At 46.5% G+C, this 18941-nt stretch overlaps 1 protein-coding gene across 2 annotated transcripts; it reads right to left on the minus strand.

Annotated features, from left to right (window-relative positions):
* Positions 1–447: 447 nt before the first annotated feature.
* Positions 448–6497, minus strand: prr33 (proline rich 33). Of its 2 annotated transcripts, XM_080474640.1 has the most exons (4): positions 6324–6497; positions 6041–6085; positions 1742–3667; positions 448–1645 (listed from the first exon to the last, which is right to left on the minus strand). In XM_080474640.1, exons 3-4 carry the CDS (start codon positions 3650–3652, stop codon positions 698–700), a joined length of 2859 nt encoding a protein of 952 aa, XP_080330766.1. In that variant the 5' UTR covers positions 3653–3667; positions 6041–6085; positions 6324–6497; the 3' UTR covers positions 448–697. The 2 variants fall into 2 exon arrangements, with proteins under 2 accessions (XP_080330766.1, XP_080330765.1); XM_080474639.1 differs by having other exon boundaries at positions 454–3667.
* Between the last annotated feature and the right edge of the window lie 12444 nt (positions 6498–18941).

Genomic DNA, 18941 nt, shown 5'->3' on the forward strand with positions numbered 1-18941 from the left:
TGAGATCCACAGACTCACAAAAAAAGCCAAATGAAATCTGCTTGAAGGTTTTTAAATAGAACAAAAAAAAAAAACCATCAGCAGCTTCTGGTTCACTTGAAGGAGAAAATCACAGGAAACCAATTGTTTTGATAAAATACTCACGTGTTAGTGTCACACGGATCACACTGCACAAGAACAAAATAGAACAAAACATTTTGAAGGAAATGTTTAGAGTTCAGTCATTCTTCCATCAGAGTTCCCATAAAGTTTGGAGAACAAGGACGCTGACGCAGGACTCGTAGTATTTTTCTGTCATTGGCTCAAACTTTGTATGACTAGTTTCAATGTCGATAAAACCCTTCATGTGTGGTTCCCGCGTGGCTGCCAAAAGGTTTACGCTTTGGGTGTAACGCGACGAAGCCTCATCAATATGTCATGAACAAAATGAACCAATGAAAACATTTTAAATGACAGAAACACTTTATTCTGATGCAACGTCCGAATGACTTCAGGACAAATGTAGCGCACTCTGTCCAGCCAATCACAGACATGGAGCGTCGGGACGACCAGCCTCACAAAGCTTTGGTATAAAGTATAAAGTTCAGAGCCAGTTTTCCTCTTGCTGCTACAAACATCACTCATTCACACAGACTCCAGACGACAGCGTTTCTTTGCACCTGTACATATAAGAGAATTCCTAACTTTCTTCTCTGGTCTACACGTTTCTGAAGCCCCTCGCTGTTCTATTAAAGTCTTTTGGTTCCTCTTCTTTACCTTTCCGCCCGATCAGACCCATTTCAAACACGGTAGAAATCTTGGTGACGGGCCGGGACGCCGCCTCTCTTAGCTTTTTAGCATCAAACTTTGGACTGAAAAGCAGCACCGGCAGCCGGTGGGCGAACGACGGAATCTCTTTGCTCTCGTCGGCTGTTAAGTCTTCGCTCTGCTCCGTCTCACTTTTGCTCAACTCGATCTGGTGCATGATGTTCTCCTTGGAGGAGAACATCTGGAAGAGGACGGCGTCCCACATCTTTGTTGCCTTGGGCGAGCCGCTGGTCTGGCGGTCGTCCTGGGCGCCTGCCTTCTCGCCGGACGCCTCGTCTTGCCGTTTCTCTTCGCTCTTTCGCTGCTCGCCATCCTGCCACTGAGGCTCCATCTCTGGAAACTTGGGCTCTTCTTGCTCCACCACCATGTGTTTCTTGAGGCGCGACCAACCACTCGTTTTAGCTTTTACTCCCTTTGGCTTCTGTAAGACTTTCAGAAGGAGCTCAGCTGGGTGGGCGTTCTCAACCTCCTTTTTATCTGAAGCAGAAGTGACTGATGAAGCTGCTTCTGCTTCTTGAACTTTTGCTTTGTCTTCTGCTCCGTCAGCAGGTTTGGTCTTTGCAGGCACACGAGGGGCTGCTGATGAGTCTTTAGTCGTCATGGCAGCTGCAGGTTCTTTCTGCTTTAAGACTTCTGATTTACTTTCTTTTTGAGGTTGTTCAGTAGTTTGGACTTTGCCTAGAAGTTTCTTTACTGCCTTCAAGGGATCTTGTTCTCCCGCTTTAGACAAAGGATGCTTAGTTTCAGGAGCTTTTGGTTTGGTTTCTACAGCCGCTGTGGTTTGACTCTTTGCTGTCGGAGTTTCTTCAGTCGATATTGTCTGTTGTCTTGCAGCTACCTGATGAGATATTGTTTCTTTGGTTACAATTTTACCTGAAGATTCAGAAGCATGTGAAACAACAATAGCCGGGATTGGTGCTGCCTTCTGGTCTACCTGTTGGGGTTTCCCCATATCTTTGGTTTGAGCCCCCTCCTCTGTAGACTGACTTGTCACAGATGGTCCTTGACTGGGCGTCTTAGATTCTGCTGACGGTGTCACCTCCTCTTGAGTCGGCATCATCGTACTGCCGATGCCAAACGCAGGAGAGTGGGTTTTTATTCCACCGTAGGCAGCGTACTCAGCTGGTGTTAATCCCCGATAGCTTGACTTTTGAGTCATGTGTGTTGGTGTTTTAGGTCTTTGAAAGGCTACAGGCGAAACACCAGAACGTGGCATTCCGTATGTTGGGGTCTTTGGTCGTTTGTAGCCAGGCGATGTGCTCAGAAGTCGACTTGCTTCATATGTTGGAGTCTTCGGCCTCTGAGAACAGACCGGAGCTGCTCTGGTCACTTCTCTTGTCAAGTCAGACTCTGGCTTTGGTTTTACGAGGCTTTGTGGCTCTGGTTTGGCTGCATGTGTCACGTCTGAGTGAAAGTCTCCATTTAGTAGGGCTTCAGGAGCTTCTGTGATTTTCACACTTTGGGAAACAGATAAACTGCTTGTGGTAGAAAGTGTTTGGGACGTGCTCGATCTCTCTGGCTCTACTGTGATGGGTGTCACCGCAAACAAGAGGGGATTCGGTCTGGAGACCTCAAAGGCTGGCGTTGCTGCACGAGCAGGGGTTCGAGGTCGTCCTGCTGTAATTCTTGACATTTCAAACTCATAAGTTGGTGTTTTAACTCTGATCACAGACAATGGGGCTATGGTCTTCACGTCTGATGTTGGAGTTGCCCTTCTACTGTCGGCAGTGGGAGTTGCTCTTTTGTTTTCTGATGTTGGAGTTTCCATTTTGGTGTCGGGCATTGGAGTGGCTCTACGGACTTCTGACGTTGGGGTTTCCAGTGTAGGAACTGTGCTTTCCACCTCTGGTGAAGCGCCTGTTGTAGCGTCTGAAGTGGGGGCTTTTCTCTGAGGATCAGTGACGGACAGAAAAGACTGAGTTGTTGATGTTGTTACTCTTCCAACCTCATCTTGTTTTGTCTCTGCTGGTGTTTTACTGTGAAGTGCCATGCTGCCAATAGCAGTTAACGTAGCCGTGTCATATACCGGTGGTGTTCTGGACGTCTCATAATATGAAGTACTCGCCGTGTACATCCTGATTTGAGGAACATCAAACATTGGTTTGGGCGACCTCGAAGGTTCGGTTGCTTTAAAAGTTGGACGTGGGCTTTTAGATTTGACAATGGGGGCCAACACGGTGAGGGGCCGAAACAGCACCTGAGCTCCTGCTGTCAAATACAGAGTTGGACCTGGACTTTGGGGCTTTGACTGTGTGCTTCCTCCAGCAGGAAATTCAGAAAGTGTGCTTGAAGCTGGCTTGTGTAATTCAGGGGCTGGTACTACAGCCGCTTCAGGCGGTACTCTTCTGGGTACTTTAGGTTGCTCAACTTGGCCCAGAGCTGGTGAACCTCCAGACAAGGGAACCAACACAGACAGTGAAGAAGATGTGGTGACATCTTGCATGTGGGAGTACGAGGGAGTCGCCATCATCTGAGGAGACATGGACGCTGGTCTGCCATAAGCTGCTCGCTGCGGGTAGGGCGAAGCCACATGTTGGTAGAGCGGTCTGACGGTGAACCGCGGCGCCGGCTGGATGCTGTGTAGAGTGAAGGGCGTCTCTGGGGTCTTGGGGGGGGTGGAGTTGTCGCTGCGCTCCAGGTCCGGGCTGGCTTCGTTCACAGGGGAAAGGCTGGAGCGGAACGGCACGGCGGACTGAGACGTCTGAGCAGAAGACTTCTTCTTCGCTGTCCGTTTGAGAAGCTTTTGAAGCCGAACGTTGTCCTTTCCGGGCTTGGGCAGCAGGGGTGGGGGGTACTGCGGGGGCAGCAGGCCCAGGGGGGCGGCGCTACTGTACACCACCGCCATGACAGCTTTAGCACCCTGTTAAGAACAAACAGCCAATATTAACAGAACTCACCAACAGGACAACGGCAGGCGTTTCCATGTCGGAACCAGATGGTTCCGTCAATGAAAACCAAAACATTCAAAAACAGCCTCCGTCACTAAACTCTGGCGGAGAAACAACGACCACATTCTGTCTGGTGGGTTTATTGATCAGTGATCACCTTTCATGGTTGGAAACTTTTCGCCTGATTGCAAGATCCAATGTCATGTTTTTGTCTCTTTGTCAGATTTAGATTGCAGTGATTTCTCAGACCTTCTCTGCTGACGCCATCATCATCATCATCATCATCATCATCATCATCATCATCATCATCATCATCATACTCGTGAAACTCATACCAAAGTGCAGATGAGTCCATCCTCATCCTCATCCTCATCATCATCCTCCTCCTCCTCCTCCTCCTCCTCCTCCTCCTCCTCCTCATCATCATCATCATCATCATCATCATCATCATCATCATCATCATCATCATCATCATCATCATCATCATCATCATCATCATCATCATCATCCTGCAAGTCACACCATCATCATCATCATCATCACCATTATCATCTTCATCGTCGTCCTGCAACTTGTATCAGAGTGAAGATGATGAAGAGCTGAAGCCCTGCAACACTTTCACTCTCAGATTTAATCCAGTAAATCAACTTTTTCAGGCTCAAACAATGAAAATCAAAGCCTTACTAGATCGTTTCTTCTTTGTTCTTCTGGCTTGTCGTTATTTTTTGTATATTCTTCTTCTTGATTGTTTTCAGGTTTAGGTGAATGTTTGATGTTGTTTTAAAAACCTTCCACACATAGAAGCTCTTTATGTTTAGTTAGAATTCAGACTTCATGGTACAAAGTGTTAGTGTATGGTTCTCTTTGGTTAGAGAACAATCTGAAGTCACTGTGATGTTTAGAGAACAATCTGAAGTCACTGTGATGTTTAGAGAACAATCTGAAGTCACTGTGACGTTAGAGAACAATCTGAAGTCACTGTGACGTTAGAGAACAATCTGAAGTCACTGTGATGTTTAGAGAACAATCTGAAGTCACTGTGACGTTAGAGAACAATCTGAAGTCACTGTGACGTTAGAGAACAATCTGAAGTCACTGTGATGTTTAGAGAACAATCTTAAGTCACTGTGATGTTTAGAGAACAATCTGAAGTCACTGTGACGTTAGAGAACAATCTGAAGTCACTGTGACGTTAGAGAACAATCTGAAGTCACTGTGATGTTTAGAGAACAATCTGAAGTCACTGTGACGTTAGAGAACAATCTGAAGTCACTGTGATGTTTAGAGAACAATCTGAAGTCACACTGTGAAGTTAGAGTACAATCTGAAGTCACTGTGACGTTAGAGAACAATCTGAAGTCACTGTGACGTTTAGAGAACAAGCTGAATTCACACTGTGCTGCTCAGGGTTTCCTGCTCAGGGTTTGTTTCCTTCAGAGGAAGTTTGAATGAGAAAGGATCTACTTGAAGTGGTGATGGTCTCTGCAGAACGCTGGATGAGGGAACCAGTGACGTGAAACACAAGGTCTTGAGGTTTTCCACCACCAGCTGAGGTGGTGCAGGTCCAGCCCTGTGCAGGATGCGTCGATGCAGCGCCGTGGTTCTCCGGTGTTTTAGGTAGGAATCTTTGCTGGTTACAGTCGGTTTCATGTTTTTGACAAAGACGGAACGTTGCGACAGAATAATGCGCAAACGCCTGCAGTCTGGTGAGTCACGTCTTCAAGTCGTTTGATCAGGAACGAAACTCACGAGTGAAACTTGTTAACAAGAGCTTCGTCTTCTCATCCCTTCAATCCAGGATCACTGCCTCAAAGCATCCAAACAATGCTGCTAATGCTAATGCTAATGCTAATGCTAATGCCACATTTTGAATTATAATTATTACTCTGAATTCTAATTAGAACTGGAAACATTCATGTTTTTAGGATTTCTGACCTCATGAGAACTGTGCAGAAACAAGTGTTTGACTCCCTCAACTCATTCTGTGTGTCACCTCTCTCTCTCTCTCTCTCTCACACACACACACACACACACACACACACACACACACACACACACACACACACACACACACACACACACACACACACACACACACTCTGAACCTGGTGCTCTGACACACGAGATCTCGCTCCTCCTTTTAAGGGCCTGGTAGTTTTGGTATTCGACGGCCTTCAGGTTGCGAGTTCAAAAGAGGAAAGAGTAATAATAGCAGCGTAATAAAAACCCGGAGCTGCTCCACAATGATCTCTTCAAGTAAAGGAATTTGTCCGAAAAAGTATTTTACTTCCAGTCACGGCACGAGGTGCTGGACAAAAACTGTAAACATGAATGAAGAGACTTACCAGGGGAAAGTTGAGGCGGAGTGGCGAGTCTTGAGCAGCTTCCACCTGAAGGAGACCAAAGGCTCAGTGTGAGAACAACCAGGACCCTCATCTCACTGTGCTGAGGCTAACAGCTAACTCTTAGCCTGCCGGGGCTTTAACTTCCACCCTGGAGCAGACAAAGACACCCCGAGCCCCCGTCCCGAGGTGGGAGTTCCCACCGGACAGCAGCTGCCTCTCTGACCCCACTGACACCCCCCCCCCCCCCCCCTCCGGCTCCATCCGGACAATAAGAGGTGTTTACCTGCGGCGCTGCTGCTCGGGGCGGCCGGCCGGCTGCTGGTTGCGGCTCCCAGCCCGGAGTGTCAGAGCGGCAGCTTCATGTCCAGCTCAGCTCGACCCCCCTTCCTACAAATGGAAGGACCAGGCGCCATGGCAGTCCAAAAATAACCCTGAGCCCTGTGGGCATCTCAGTAACAGCGACGTCGCGGTGACGGCGCAGCGCGGCCAAGCGAGACGCAGCACCGATCGCCGCCGCGCCTTCGGTTTCATCACCTCACGGCTCTAAAATGGGCTCTGGGGGCCCCCAAGGGGTCGAGAGGGCATCCGACAGGGGCTTCATTGAGCCAGGCTAAATATTCCAACATACAATCTCCATGAGTATCTATCCACAGTAATGATGGAATATTTAGTTTGATCAATAACATGATCAATGTTCAGCCACATATCAATATGTGGACGATACAGACCTTAGTGCACACGTGTCGAACTCCAGGCCTCGAGGGCCGCAGCCCTGCACGTTTTGCATGTCTCCCAGCTTCAACACAGCTGATTGCAATGAGCAGCTCGTTATCTGGCTTTGTGCTGAATGTGATGATGAACCATCAGGACATTCAGGGGAGGGAGACATTGAAAACGTGCAGGGCTGCGGCCCACGAGGATCTGAGTTTGACACCCCTGCCTTAGTGGACAGTCCAGAAGTCGATGGTCCAGACCGGGGGTCTCAAACACAGATCCTGGAGGCCGCAGCCCTGCATGTTTTCCATGTCTCCCTTCTCTAACACACCTGAATGTCCTGACGGTTCCAATCCAATCCAACTTTATTTGTATAGCACATTTTAACACAACAGCCAAGGTTGACCAAAGTGTTTCACATTTATAAGTTATAATAAAACAATAAAACAAAAAACCCAAACAGAGAAACAATAACAAAAAAAGGCAACAATGAGTCAGGAAACATGGTAACAGTGAGTAAAAATCACAGTAAACAGTGACTTAAAAATAGGGTAAAAACAAAGCCACAGTATCACAGTACTCAAATACAGTTAAAAGGCAGTGAGTACATGTGTGTCTTCAGTCGACACTTGAAGGACTCAAGAGACCGAGTGGTTCTGATGTGGAGAGGCAAACGGTTCCACAGACGGGGAGCAGCCAGGGAGAAGGCTGCGGTCACCTCCAGCTTTCAGTCTGGATCTGGGTACAACAAGGAGCATCTGATATGCTGAGCTCAGTGATAAAACAGGAGTGTCAACATGTAAAAGATCAGTTCAATAAGACGGCGCCAGCCCGTTTAATACTTAAAAAAACAATAATAACGTCTTCAAAACAATTCTAAAAGACACAGGAAGCCAGTGGAGTGAGGCTCAACTGGGGTGATGTGCTCTGGTTTCTTAGTTCCTGTTAGAAGTCGAGCAGCAGCATTTTGTAGGAGCTGGAGAGACGACTGGTCAAGAGCAATGTAGAGGGAGGGGCGGTGGTCCAGTCTGGAAGTGATGAAGGCATGAAGGACTCTCTCAATGTTCATGTGTCAGAGGCTTGGCCAACAGCCTCAACTGAAAGAATCCAGTTTTTAGAACGGGACTGATTTGTTTTTCCAGTTTAAAGCCACGATAGAGAGTCACCCCCAGATGGTTTGAGAAGGGTCGATTACATGATTGCAGAGGGCCGAGAGCACTGGTGTAGTCCAGCCCAGATTTTAGATCCTCCAAGCAGTTGATATGAACCTGCAGAATTAGGCCTAGATGGGAGGTCCATCTGTACATCGTCAGCCAAACAGTGGAAAGAGACATTATTTTTTATTAAAAATGGACCCCAGGGGTAAGATTTATAAGGAAAACAGTAAAGGGCCTAAAATAGATCCCTGTGGGACCCCGCAGGAAAGAGGGGCAGTCGAAGCGGAGAAGCTGAGCTGAACTGAAAAGCTTCTTTCATCCAGGTAAAACTGAAACCAGTTAAGAGCTGCGCCTTTGATGTCCTCACAGTTTTCAAGACGAGATAAAAGAATGTTATGATTGACTATATCAAAGGCAGCAGTCGGGTCTAAAAGCACTAAAACAACTGACTGACCTGCATCGGCAGCGAAGAGAAGGTCATTAAAACTCGTAAAAGGGCAGTTTCAGTACTGTGGCGGGGCTTAAAACCAGACTGAAACTTTTCATAAATGCTAAAATCATCTAAAAAGGTTTGCAGTTGATTAAAAACAGTTCTCTCCCAGACTGGATGAAAACGGGAGTTTTGAAATGGGTCTAAAATTGGAGCAAACCGAGAGATCAAGACTTTTTTTTTCTATTAAAGAGGTTGCACCACAGCATGTTTAAAAGCAGCTGGGACGCATCCTGAGCTAAGAGACGAGTTAACTAGATTTAAAATACTTGACCCAACAGTGTTAATAACATTTTTAAGTAAAGAGGCAGGAATGCTGTCCAGGGAGGAGTTTGTAGGACGCAGTTGCTGCACTATATCATTAAAGGCTGTAAATGAGATGGGGTCAAACTGGTGGAAGACAGCAGGACTCAGTGGAGGGACAGTAAGACTCAGTGGAGGGACAGAAGGGTCAGTGGAGGGACAGCTGGACTCAGTGGAGAAACAGAGGGGTCAGTGGTGGGACAGCAGGACTCAGTGGAGGGACAGCTGGACTCAGTGGTGGGACAGCAGGACTCAGTGGGGGGACAGAGGGGTCAGTGGAGGGACAGCTGGACTCAGTGGAGAAACAGAGGGGTCAGTGGTGGGACAGCAGGACTCTGTGGATCGACAGCTAGATTCAGTGGTGGGACAGAGGGGTCAGTTGGAGGACAGCAGGACTCAGTGGAAGGACAGCAGGACTCAGTGGAGGGACAGAGGAGTCAGTGGAGGGACAGCAGGACTCAGTGGAGGGACAGTGGGGTCAATGGAGGGACAGAGGGGTCAGTGGTGGGACAGCTGGACTCAGTGGTGGGACAGCAGGACTCAGTGGAGGGACAGAGGGGTCAGTGGAGGGACAGAGGGGTCAGTGGAGGGACAGCAGGACTCAGTGGTGGGACAGAGGAGGGACAGCAGGACTCAGTGGAGGGACAGAGGGGTCAGTGGCGGGACAGCTGGACTCAGTGGAGGAACAGAGGGGTCAGGGGAGGGACATCAGGTCTCAGTGGAGGGACAGCAGGACTCAGTGGAGGGACAGCAGGACTCAGTGGAGGGACAGAGGGGTCAATGGAGGGACAGAGGGGTCAGGGGAGGGACAGCAGGTCTCAGTGGAGGGACAGCAGGACTCAGTGGAGGGACAGAGGGGTCAATGGAGGGACAGAGGGGTCAGTGGAGGGACAGAGGGGTCAGTGAGAAGTGCAGGTGAAAAACTAAGACGATGAAAAAGTTCAGAAAGTTGTCTCACAGTGCAGCTGATTGGATCAGATGATCACTGGATCAGATTCTCCAGGATTTACTAGCGAGTTAAAACCATTAAAAAGAACCTGGGGCCTCTGGGAGTTGCTGGTAACAACTTCCTGGTATCTGGACAGTGCATCCCGTACAATATCATAAGAGACTTGTAATTTGTCCTTTGTCCACTTTCTCTCGCCAGTGTTTTCATTAACCAGGGCTCAGAAAACTCTTTACCTCATTTTAACCTCAACGGTGCAACAGAGTCTAAGATCTCAGTGCAGGTTCTGTTAAACAGGTTCTGTTAAACAGGTTCTGTTAAACAGGTTCTGTCTGGTTTGTTGGTTATCAATGATACAGAGGATAGAACTGATTGGTTATCACTTGTGACAAGGTGTGTAACAACTAGTATAATTTCAGAGTCAGCATATAAATAGCACGGTGACAGTCGCGTGTAAAGCTGCACTGTGGATGCTCTGCACTCATACGCTCTGGACGCTCTGGCTTCTGGCTGCTCTGGCTTCACTGGCTGCTCTGAATAATCTGGATGCTCTGGACGTGGAGACAGACGACCTCCTCCACCCTCCTCCTCCACCTCTAGTGACTGAGAACAAAACAGTCCCTGTTCAAATATTTAATTTATACATTTAATAAACAGATAAAACTGAACTTTATCAGTCTGCTGTGTCTCAACCAAAATGGTGGTGTCACTACCATGATGTCACTCTCCTCCATGATGTCACTCTCTTCTCTCCATGATGTCACTCTCCTCAATGATGTCACTCTCTTCTCTCCATGATGTCACTCTCCTCAATGATGTCACTCTCTCCGATGATGTCACCCTCCTCCATGATGTCACTCTCATCCATGATGTCACTCTCCTCTCTCCATGATGTCACTCTCCTCCATGATGTCACTCTCTTCCATGATGTCACTCTCCTCCATGATGTCACTCTCCTCTCTCCATGATGTCACTCTCCTCCATGATGTCACTCTCTTCCATGATGTCACTCTCCTCCATGATGTCACTCTCCTCTCTCCATGATGTCACTCTCCTCCATGATGTCACTCTCTCCGATGATGTCACCCTCCTCTGGCCTCCATGATGTCACTCTCCTCCATGATGTCACTCTCCTCTCTCCATGATTTCACTCTCCTCTCTCCATGATGTCAATCCCCTCCATGATGTTACTCCCCTCCATGATGTCACCCTCCTCCATGATGTCACTCTCCTCCATGATGTCACTCTCTTCTCTCCATGATGTCACTCTCTTCTCTCCATGATGTCACTCTCCTCAATGATGTCACTCTCTCCGATGATGTCACCCTCCTCCATGATGTCACTCTCTCCGATGATGTCAGCCTCCTCCATGATGTCACTCTCCTCCATGATGTCACTCTCCTCTCTCCATGATGTCACTCTCCTCTCTCCGATGATGTCACCCTCGTCCATGATGTCACTCTCCTCCATGATGTCACTCTCCTCTCTCCATGATGTCACTCTCCTCCATGATGTCACTCTCTTCCATGATGTCACTCTCTTCTCTCCATGATGTCACTCTCCTCTATGATGTCACTCTCTCCGATGATGTCACCCTCCTCCATGACGTCACTCTCCTCTCTCCATGATGTCACTCTCCTCTCTCCATGATGTCACTCCCCTCTATGATGTCACTCTCTCCGATGATGTCACCCTCCTCCATGATGTCACTCTCATCTCTCCATGATGTCACTCTCTCCGATGATGTCACCCTCGTCCATGATGTCACTCTCCTCTCTCCATGATGTCACTCTCTCCGATGATGTCACCCTCCTCCATGATGTCACTCTCCTCTGGCCTCCATGATGTCACCCTCCTCCATGATGTCACTCTCCTCTCTCCATGATGTCACTCTCTCCGATGATGTCACCCTCCTCCATGATGTCACTCTCCTCCATGATGTCACTCTCCTCTCTCGATGATGTCACTCTCCTCCATGATGTCACTCTTCTCCATGATGTCACTCTCCTCTCTCCATGATGTCACTCTCTTCGATGATGTCACCCTCGTCCATGATGTCACTCTCCTCCATGATGTCACTCTCCTCTCTCCATGAGGTTGTTTTCCTCCATGATGTCACTCTCTTCCATGATGTCAGACTCCTCTCTCCATGATTTCACTCTCCTCCATGATGTCACTCTCATCTCTCCATGATTTCACTCTCCTCCATGATGTCACTCTCCTCTCTCCATGATGTCACTATCCTCCATGATGTCACTTTCTTCCATGATGTCACTCTTCTCTCTCCATGACGTCACCCTCATCCATGATGTCACTCTCCTCTCTCCATGATGTCACTCCCCTCCATGATGTTACTCCCCTCCATGATGTCACCCTCCTCCATGATGTCACTCTCTCCGATGATGTCACCCTCCTCCATGATGTCACTCTCTCCGATGATGTCAGCCTCCTCCATGATGTCACTCTCCTCTCTCCATGATGTCACTCTCCTCTCTCTGATGATGTCACCCTCGTCCATGATGTCACTCTCCTCCATGATGTCACTCTCCTCTCTCCATGATGTCACTCTCTTCTCTCCATGATGTCACTCTCTTCCATGATGTCACTCTCTTCTCTCCACGATGTCACTGTCCTCTATGATGTCACTCTCTCCGATGATGTCACCCTCCTCCATGATGTCACTCTCCTCTCTCCATGATGTCACTCCCCTCCATGATGTTACTCCCCTCCATGATGTCACCCTCCTCCATGATGTCACTCTCCTCCATGATGTCACTCTCTTCTCTCCATGATGTCACTCTCCTCAATGATGTCACTCTCTCCGATGATGTCACCCTCCTCCATGATGTCACTCTCCTCTGGCCTCCATGATGTCACCCTCCTCCTAGATGTCACTCTCCTCTCTCCATGATTTCACTCTCTCCAATGATGTCACTCTCCTCCATGATGTCACTCTCCTCTCTCCATGATGTCACTCTCTCCGATGATGTCACCCTCGTCCATGATGTCACTCTCCTCCATGATGTCACTCTCTTCTCTCCATGATGTCACTCTCCTCTGGCCTCCATGATGTCACTCTCCTCCATGATGTCACTCTCCTCTCTCCATGATTTCACTCTCCTCCATGATGTCACTCTCCCCTCTCCATGATGTCACTATCTTCCATGATGTCACTCTTCTCTCTCCATGATGTCACCCTCCTCTGGCCTCCATGATGTCACTCTCCTCCATGATGTCGCTCCCCTCCATGATGTCACTCTCCTCTGACCTCCACCTTCAGATCTTCACTGATCTCTCTCAGACTCTCACACTATTTCCATCAGTGATGACGAGCTGCTGATCACTTGTTTTTTGTTTAATTAGTGATTCCACTACTGTGACACCAGATAATTTCATCTCCTGACCTCCACCATCTCCTGACCTCCACCTCCTCATGACTATTTCTCTCTCTGTAAATTCCTTTTCTTCGTCTGCTCTTGCAGGATTTAGCTTCAAATGCCGGCGATTTATGGTAGAAAGTGGTCGTGTTGAGGGGCGGGGCCTGAACTGTCACCTTCCAGGTGGACTGGATCTAGAAAAGGAAAGCGTGTCAGATGTGCGTACACACCGGTTTATAGATCTGAATTTTTTGGGGCACACAAACATTTTTAGTGGGAATCCTAGTAACGTTTTATAGATGAGGCCCCTGGGCACATTTCTGAATATCATTATTTACCTTTGTTAATATTTACAGGTCTTCATATTTTGTGTGATTGATCAAGTTTTCATGTCACATAAACATTAATACAGGAAGTCTTGACGGTTATTTTTCATCGAGTTTGCACATCCCATGATGACATCAACCTTTAGTCGGCAAAATGTTAAATGATGAACTCAAGATAATGAGTAAATATTTGAGATAAGGTCAACCTATCAGGAGCTTTTATGTATTCAACTAACTGCGGATTTGAGTTTGACTCGCCGTCTCCAAGTGTCTGTCAGCAAGACAAGAGATGCGCTTGTTTTATATTCCAACCGCTCCCGTCATGAACACCACCACATGTCCTGTGTACCTACTAATCCATACCTTTCTACTAAGTTCAGTGTTATTATTATTATCCATCCATCCATCTTCTCCCTCTTATCCGTTTCCGGGTGGTGGGGGTGTCAGTCTGAGCACCGTCACCCAGATCTACTGCACCCATTAAGAACCTTCCTGCAGGTGGAGAGCCCACAGGAAGGTGGCGCCCAGTGTGGGACATGAACCCTCTACCTTGAGTTTGCGAGTCTCATGCTCTACCAACTGAGCTAGCCAGGACCATTATTATTATTATTATTATTATTATTATTATTATTATTATTATTATTATTATTATTATTATTATTATTATTAAATTAATACTTGGATAAAAATGTCATCTATTTTTTAATAATCCATTTTCATTATAAATTAAGCTTAATGTATTCTTGAAAGGTTATTTAAAAAATGTTATATCATTTTTCTTTTCTTGCTTATTTTGCATAATGATGATTTATCTCAAACAAGATGTGTCTAGTTGATGAACGATGTTGGGGCGTTATTAGCCATAATGCCATGCGGGGCCTAGGTTTTCTAGAAGGGTCTAGATGAAGGTCATAATGGATGTGTGAGTCCAGACATTTCTCTAAAAGGAAAACGCTCCTGCAGGAGCTTCAGCTGTCTAATCAGGAGCACTTAGAGACCTTTGGTCACTTTCCACAATTTAAAAAAAAAAGACGGCTTTAATCATAAAATATCACTCAAATTTATGAAGTTATTTTTTGAATTTTGCTAAACATACAGTCACAACATCTGGAATTAATTGAGCACCGACCTTACCTGCTGGAGCGAGTTTCATTGATTTAGCCATTTCTAATTTTTCTAGTCATGTTTACCAGTTTTGGCAAATTCAGATAAAAAGATAATATCAAGTGGAGGAGAAAGATAGTTCGTACAACAGCAGCAACTTCATCACCATCAACTTCATCACCAGCAACTTCATCACCAGGGGCTTCAGCTATAAAACATTGTGTAGGATTCACACTGGAAATGTTGTGCGCCAATAACTATTTGGATTGTAAAACCATGCACACTTTCCTGTTGTACGTCACAGTTCATAGCCCTCCAAACACGCCCTCTTTCTACCATGATGCTCAAAGTACCTCGGGAATATTTAGGTTCTCTTTCAGCTGATCGATGATATTTTACTCTTAATCTTGGCAGAAAGAGGAAAAGGAACCAAGGAGGTCAAAAGAAGTCAAAAGGAGGTGGAGGTCAGGAAATGATATTATCTGCTGTGAAACTGGGGGCCAGAGGAGGGTGACATCATGGAGGAGCGTAACACCATCATAAAGGAGAGTGACATTTTGAAGGAGAGTGACATCATGGAGGACAGTGACATCGTCTTGGAGGAGAGTGACATCAAGGAGGAGAGTGACTCTGTCATGGAGGAGAGTGACGTCATAGATGAAAGTGACATCATGAAGGAGAGTGATATCATAGAGGAGAGTTACATCATGGAGGAGAGTGATATATTGTAGGAAAGTGACATCATGGAGGAGAGTGATATCGTCATCGAGGAGAGTGAAATCATGGAGGAGAGTGACTCTGTCATGGAGGAGAGTGACATCATGGAGGAGAGTGACCTTGTCATGGAGGAGAGTGAAATCATGGAGGAGAGTGACATCATCGAGAAGAGTGACTCTGTCAAGGAGGAGAGTGACATCATAGATGAGAGTGACATCATGAAGGAGAGTGATATCATAGAGGAGAGTGATATAATGTAGGAAATGACATCATGGAGAAGAGTGATATCATGGAGGAGAGTGACATCATGGAAGAGAGTGACTCTGTCATGGAGGACAGTGACACCATTATGGAGGACAGAGATGTCATGGAGGAGAGTGACATCATGCGGAAGAGTGACATCATGAAGGAGAGTGACATGATGGATGAGGGAGACATCATGGAGGAGAGTCACATCGTTATGGAGGAAAGTGACATCATGGAGGAGAGTGATTTAATGGAGGATAGTGATTTAATGGAGGAGAGTGACATCATGGAGAAGAGTGACATCATGGAGGACAATGACATCATGGGGGATAGTGACATCAAGGAGGAGAGTGACACCTTGGAGTAGAGTGATGTCCTGGAGGAGAGTGATATCGTCATGGACGAGAGTGACATCATGGAGAAGAGTGAGATCATAGATGAGAGTGACATCATGGATGAGGGAGACATCATAGAGGAGAGTGACATCGTTATGGAAGAGAGTGACATCATGAAGGAGAGTGAAATCATGGAGGACAACGACATCATGGAGGAGAGTGACATTTTGAAGGAGAGTGACATCATGAAGGAGAGTGACACTATCATGGAGGAGAGTGACATCAAGGAGGAGAGTGATTTAATGGAGGAGAGTGACATCATGGAGAAGAGTGAAATCATGGAGGACAACGACATCATGGAGGAGAGTGACATCTTGGAGTAGAGTGATATCATGGAGCAGAGTGACACGATTATGGAGGACAGTGATATCGTAGAGGACAGTGATATTGTGGAGGAGAGTGACATCAAGGAGGGGAGTAATTCTGTCATGGAGGAGAATGAAATCATGGAGGAGAGTGACATCTTGGAGTAGAGTGATATCATGGAGCAGAGTGACACGCTTATGGAGGACAGTGATATCGTAGAGGACAGTGATATTGTGGAGGAGAGTGACATCAAGGAGGGGAGTAATTCTGTCATGGAGGAGAATGAAATCATGGAGGAGAGCGACTCTTTCATGGCAGAGAGTGACATCATCATGGAGGAGAGTGAAATCATGGAGGAGAGTGACATCATTGGGGAGAGTGATATAATGGAGGAGAGTGAGTCTGTAATGGAGTAGAGTGACATCATGGAGGAGAGTGATATCATGGAGGAGAGTGACATCATGGAGAAGAGTGACATTATGGAGGAGAGTGACATCATGGAGGAGAGTGATATGTTGGAGGGGAGTGACAACATGGAGAAGAGTGAAATCATGGAGGAGAGTGACATCATGGAGAAGAGTGAGATCATGGAGGAGAGTGACTCTGTCATGAAGGAGAGTGAAATCATGGAGGAGAGTGACTCTGTCATGGAGGAGAGTGACATAATGGAGAAGACTGACATCATGGAGGAGAGTGGCTCTGTCATGGAGGAGAGTGAAATCATGGAGGAGAGTGACTCTGTCATGGAGGAGAGTGACATCATGGAGGAGAGTGACATCATGGAGAAGAGTGACATCACTGAGGAGAGTGACATCATGGAGAAGAGTGACATCACTGAGGAGAGTGACATCATGGAGAAGATGACATCGTGGAGGAGAGTGACATCATGGAGGAGAGTGACATCATTGAGAAGATTGACATCATGGAGGAGAGTGACATCATGGAGAAGATTGACATCATGGAGGAGAGTGACATCGTGATGGAGGAGAGTCACATCACTGAGGAGAGTGACATCATGGAGGAGATTAACATCATGGAGGAGAGTGACATCGTGGAGAAGAGTGACATCATGGAGAAGAGTGACATCACTGAGGAGAGTGACATCATGGAGAAGAGTGACATCACTGAGGAGAGTGACATCATGGAGAAGATTAACATCATGGAGGAGAGTAACATCATGGAGGAGAGTGACATCATGGAGAAGAGTGACATCATGGAGGAGAGTGACATCATGGAGGAGAGTGACTCCGTCAGGTCGTTTCACGTCTTCAAAATGTTCTGCTCAAGGTCCAAAGTTGTCATATCCTTCCTCTGCTGTTGGCTTTCTGTTACTATCTCTTATGTTAACGGGTCGGTTTTGACCCGTTTTATAAATCAGCCATAAAATACCCTAAAAACTCTTATTCATCATCCAATTTGTCTCTCACCTCCTGGTTCCCTTGTTAAACTCACTTCTCCATTAAAAGTTTGGTTTTAATATTTTTGTTGTGGCGCCCAGCATACCCCACGGTTTCAATATAAAAAAGTGATCAAATGAACCTCAAGAGAATAATGTAAACAAATAAAAGGTTGTTCTGTTACTTGACTATTACTGATTGGTATCAGATCACATCTCTTAAACTTTCAACAAAAAAAAGATTTTAATTCTAATAGTATCAACTTTAGTAACTTCTATGGTGTTTCGGGTCAATTTTCACGCAGATATATTTACTACAAAAAAAGTCTTTTTTTGTTTTTTCAACTAATAGAACTGTAATACAACCAATCGAGCAAATCACACCTACAGAAATCAAGTACCAGTTCCATAACAACACTGTACAAGAACATGCGTGTGTGTGTGTGTGTGTGTGTGTGTGTGTGTGTGTGTGTGTGTGTGTGTGTGTGTGTGTGTGTGTGTGTGTGTGTGTGTGTTCTTGCAGATATAGTTGTTGCAGGTGAAGCACAACGTGTTGGTCTTTCTGTCCTCACAGGACAGACCTGACACCTTCTTTTGGAACCAGCTGGTCTCACTGGGGTTGTTGTTGATATTGAGGCAGGGCTGGCTGAGGAGGAAGCTGATGCTGAAGAGGAAGCTGATGCTGAGGAGGAAGCTGATGCTGAGGAGGAAGCTGATGCTGATGCTGATGCTGATGCTGATGCTCTTCTTGTTGGCCCTTGCAGCAGCTGTCCTCCCAGGTACGTCAGGAGGTACTGAGCTCCAACTGATGCTGCCACGTTTGGATTTGAATGTTTCAGCAGCAGCAGCAGCTTCAGCACCGGTGACCCCCTGATCAGACTGATCAGATGTGTCTGTGTCTTCCGGTTGATACTCCACATCATCTTCCTCCTCGTCTCCATCACTGTACTGCTGTGTGTCCTCTGCCTCATTGTCAGCAAAGCTATGATCCAGAGCTCGGCTGAGAGTAAATCCTCTCCTCATTGTTGCTGTAAATTGGAGGTGTGTCCTCTGCAAGTCACCAACTCTAAACTCAGTTGGTCTTCCATGTCTGGACACGTCTGTCTTTGTTTGTTCTGTCAAACAGGCAAAGAGAAAAGCCCCGAACTGAAGCTGAGGTGGTTGGAGGAAGAGCGGGCTGTAGGCTGTTGGCTGATTGTGTGTTTATGAGTTCAGTTTTGGCATTTATTATTGATTTATAATCTTATACTTTAACTAGGTCTAAACTGACCCTAACAACACAAAGGCTCTAATTTTCACCATAACCATTTATTTATTTTGTTTAAATAGAAGTTCCTGACAAAATCAAAAAGTCTTGATGTAAGAAACAAATTTATGTCGTACCTTTATGCATGCTAAACCTAACACCAGAGGAAGGATATGTA

The sequence above is a fragment of the Lipophrys pholis genome, assembly GCF_963383615.2.
Source record: "Lipophrys pholis genome assembly, chromosome: 11".
NCBI classification, from domain to species: domain Eukaryota; kingdom Metazoa; phylum Chordata; class Actinopteri; order Blenniiformes; family Blenniidae; genus Lipophrys; species Lipophrys pholis.

Bases quoted from the DNA above. Each gene is read 5' to 3' on its own strand.
- prr33 (XM_080474639.1), bottom strand. From the start codon at position 3,652: ATGGCGGTGGTGTACAGTAGCGCCGCCCCCCTGGGCCTGCTGCCCCCG.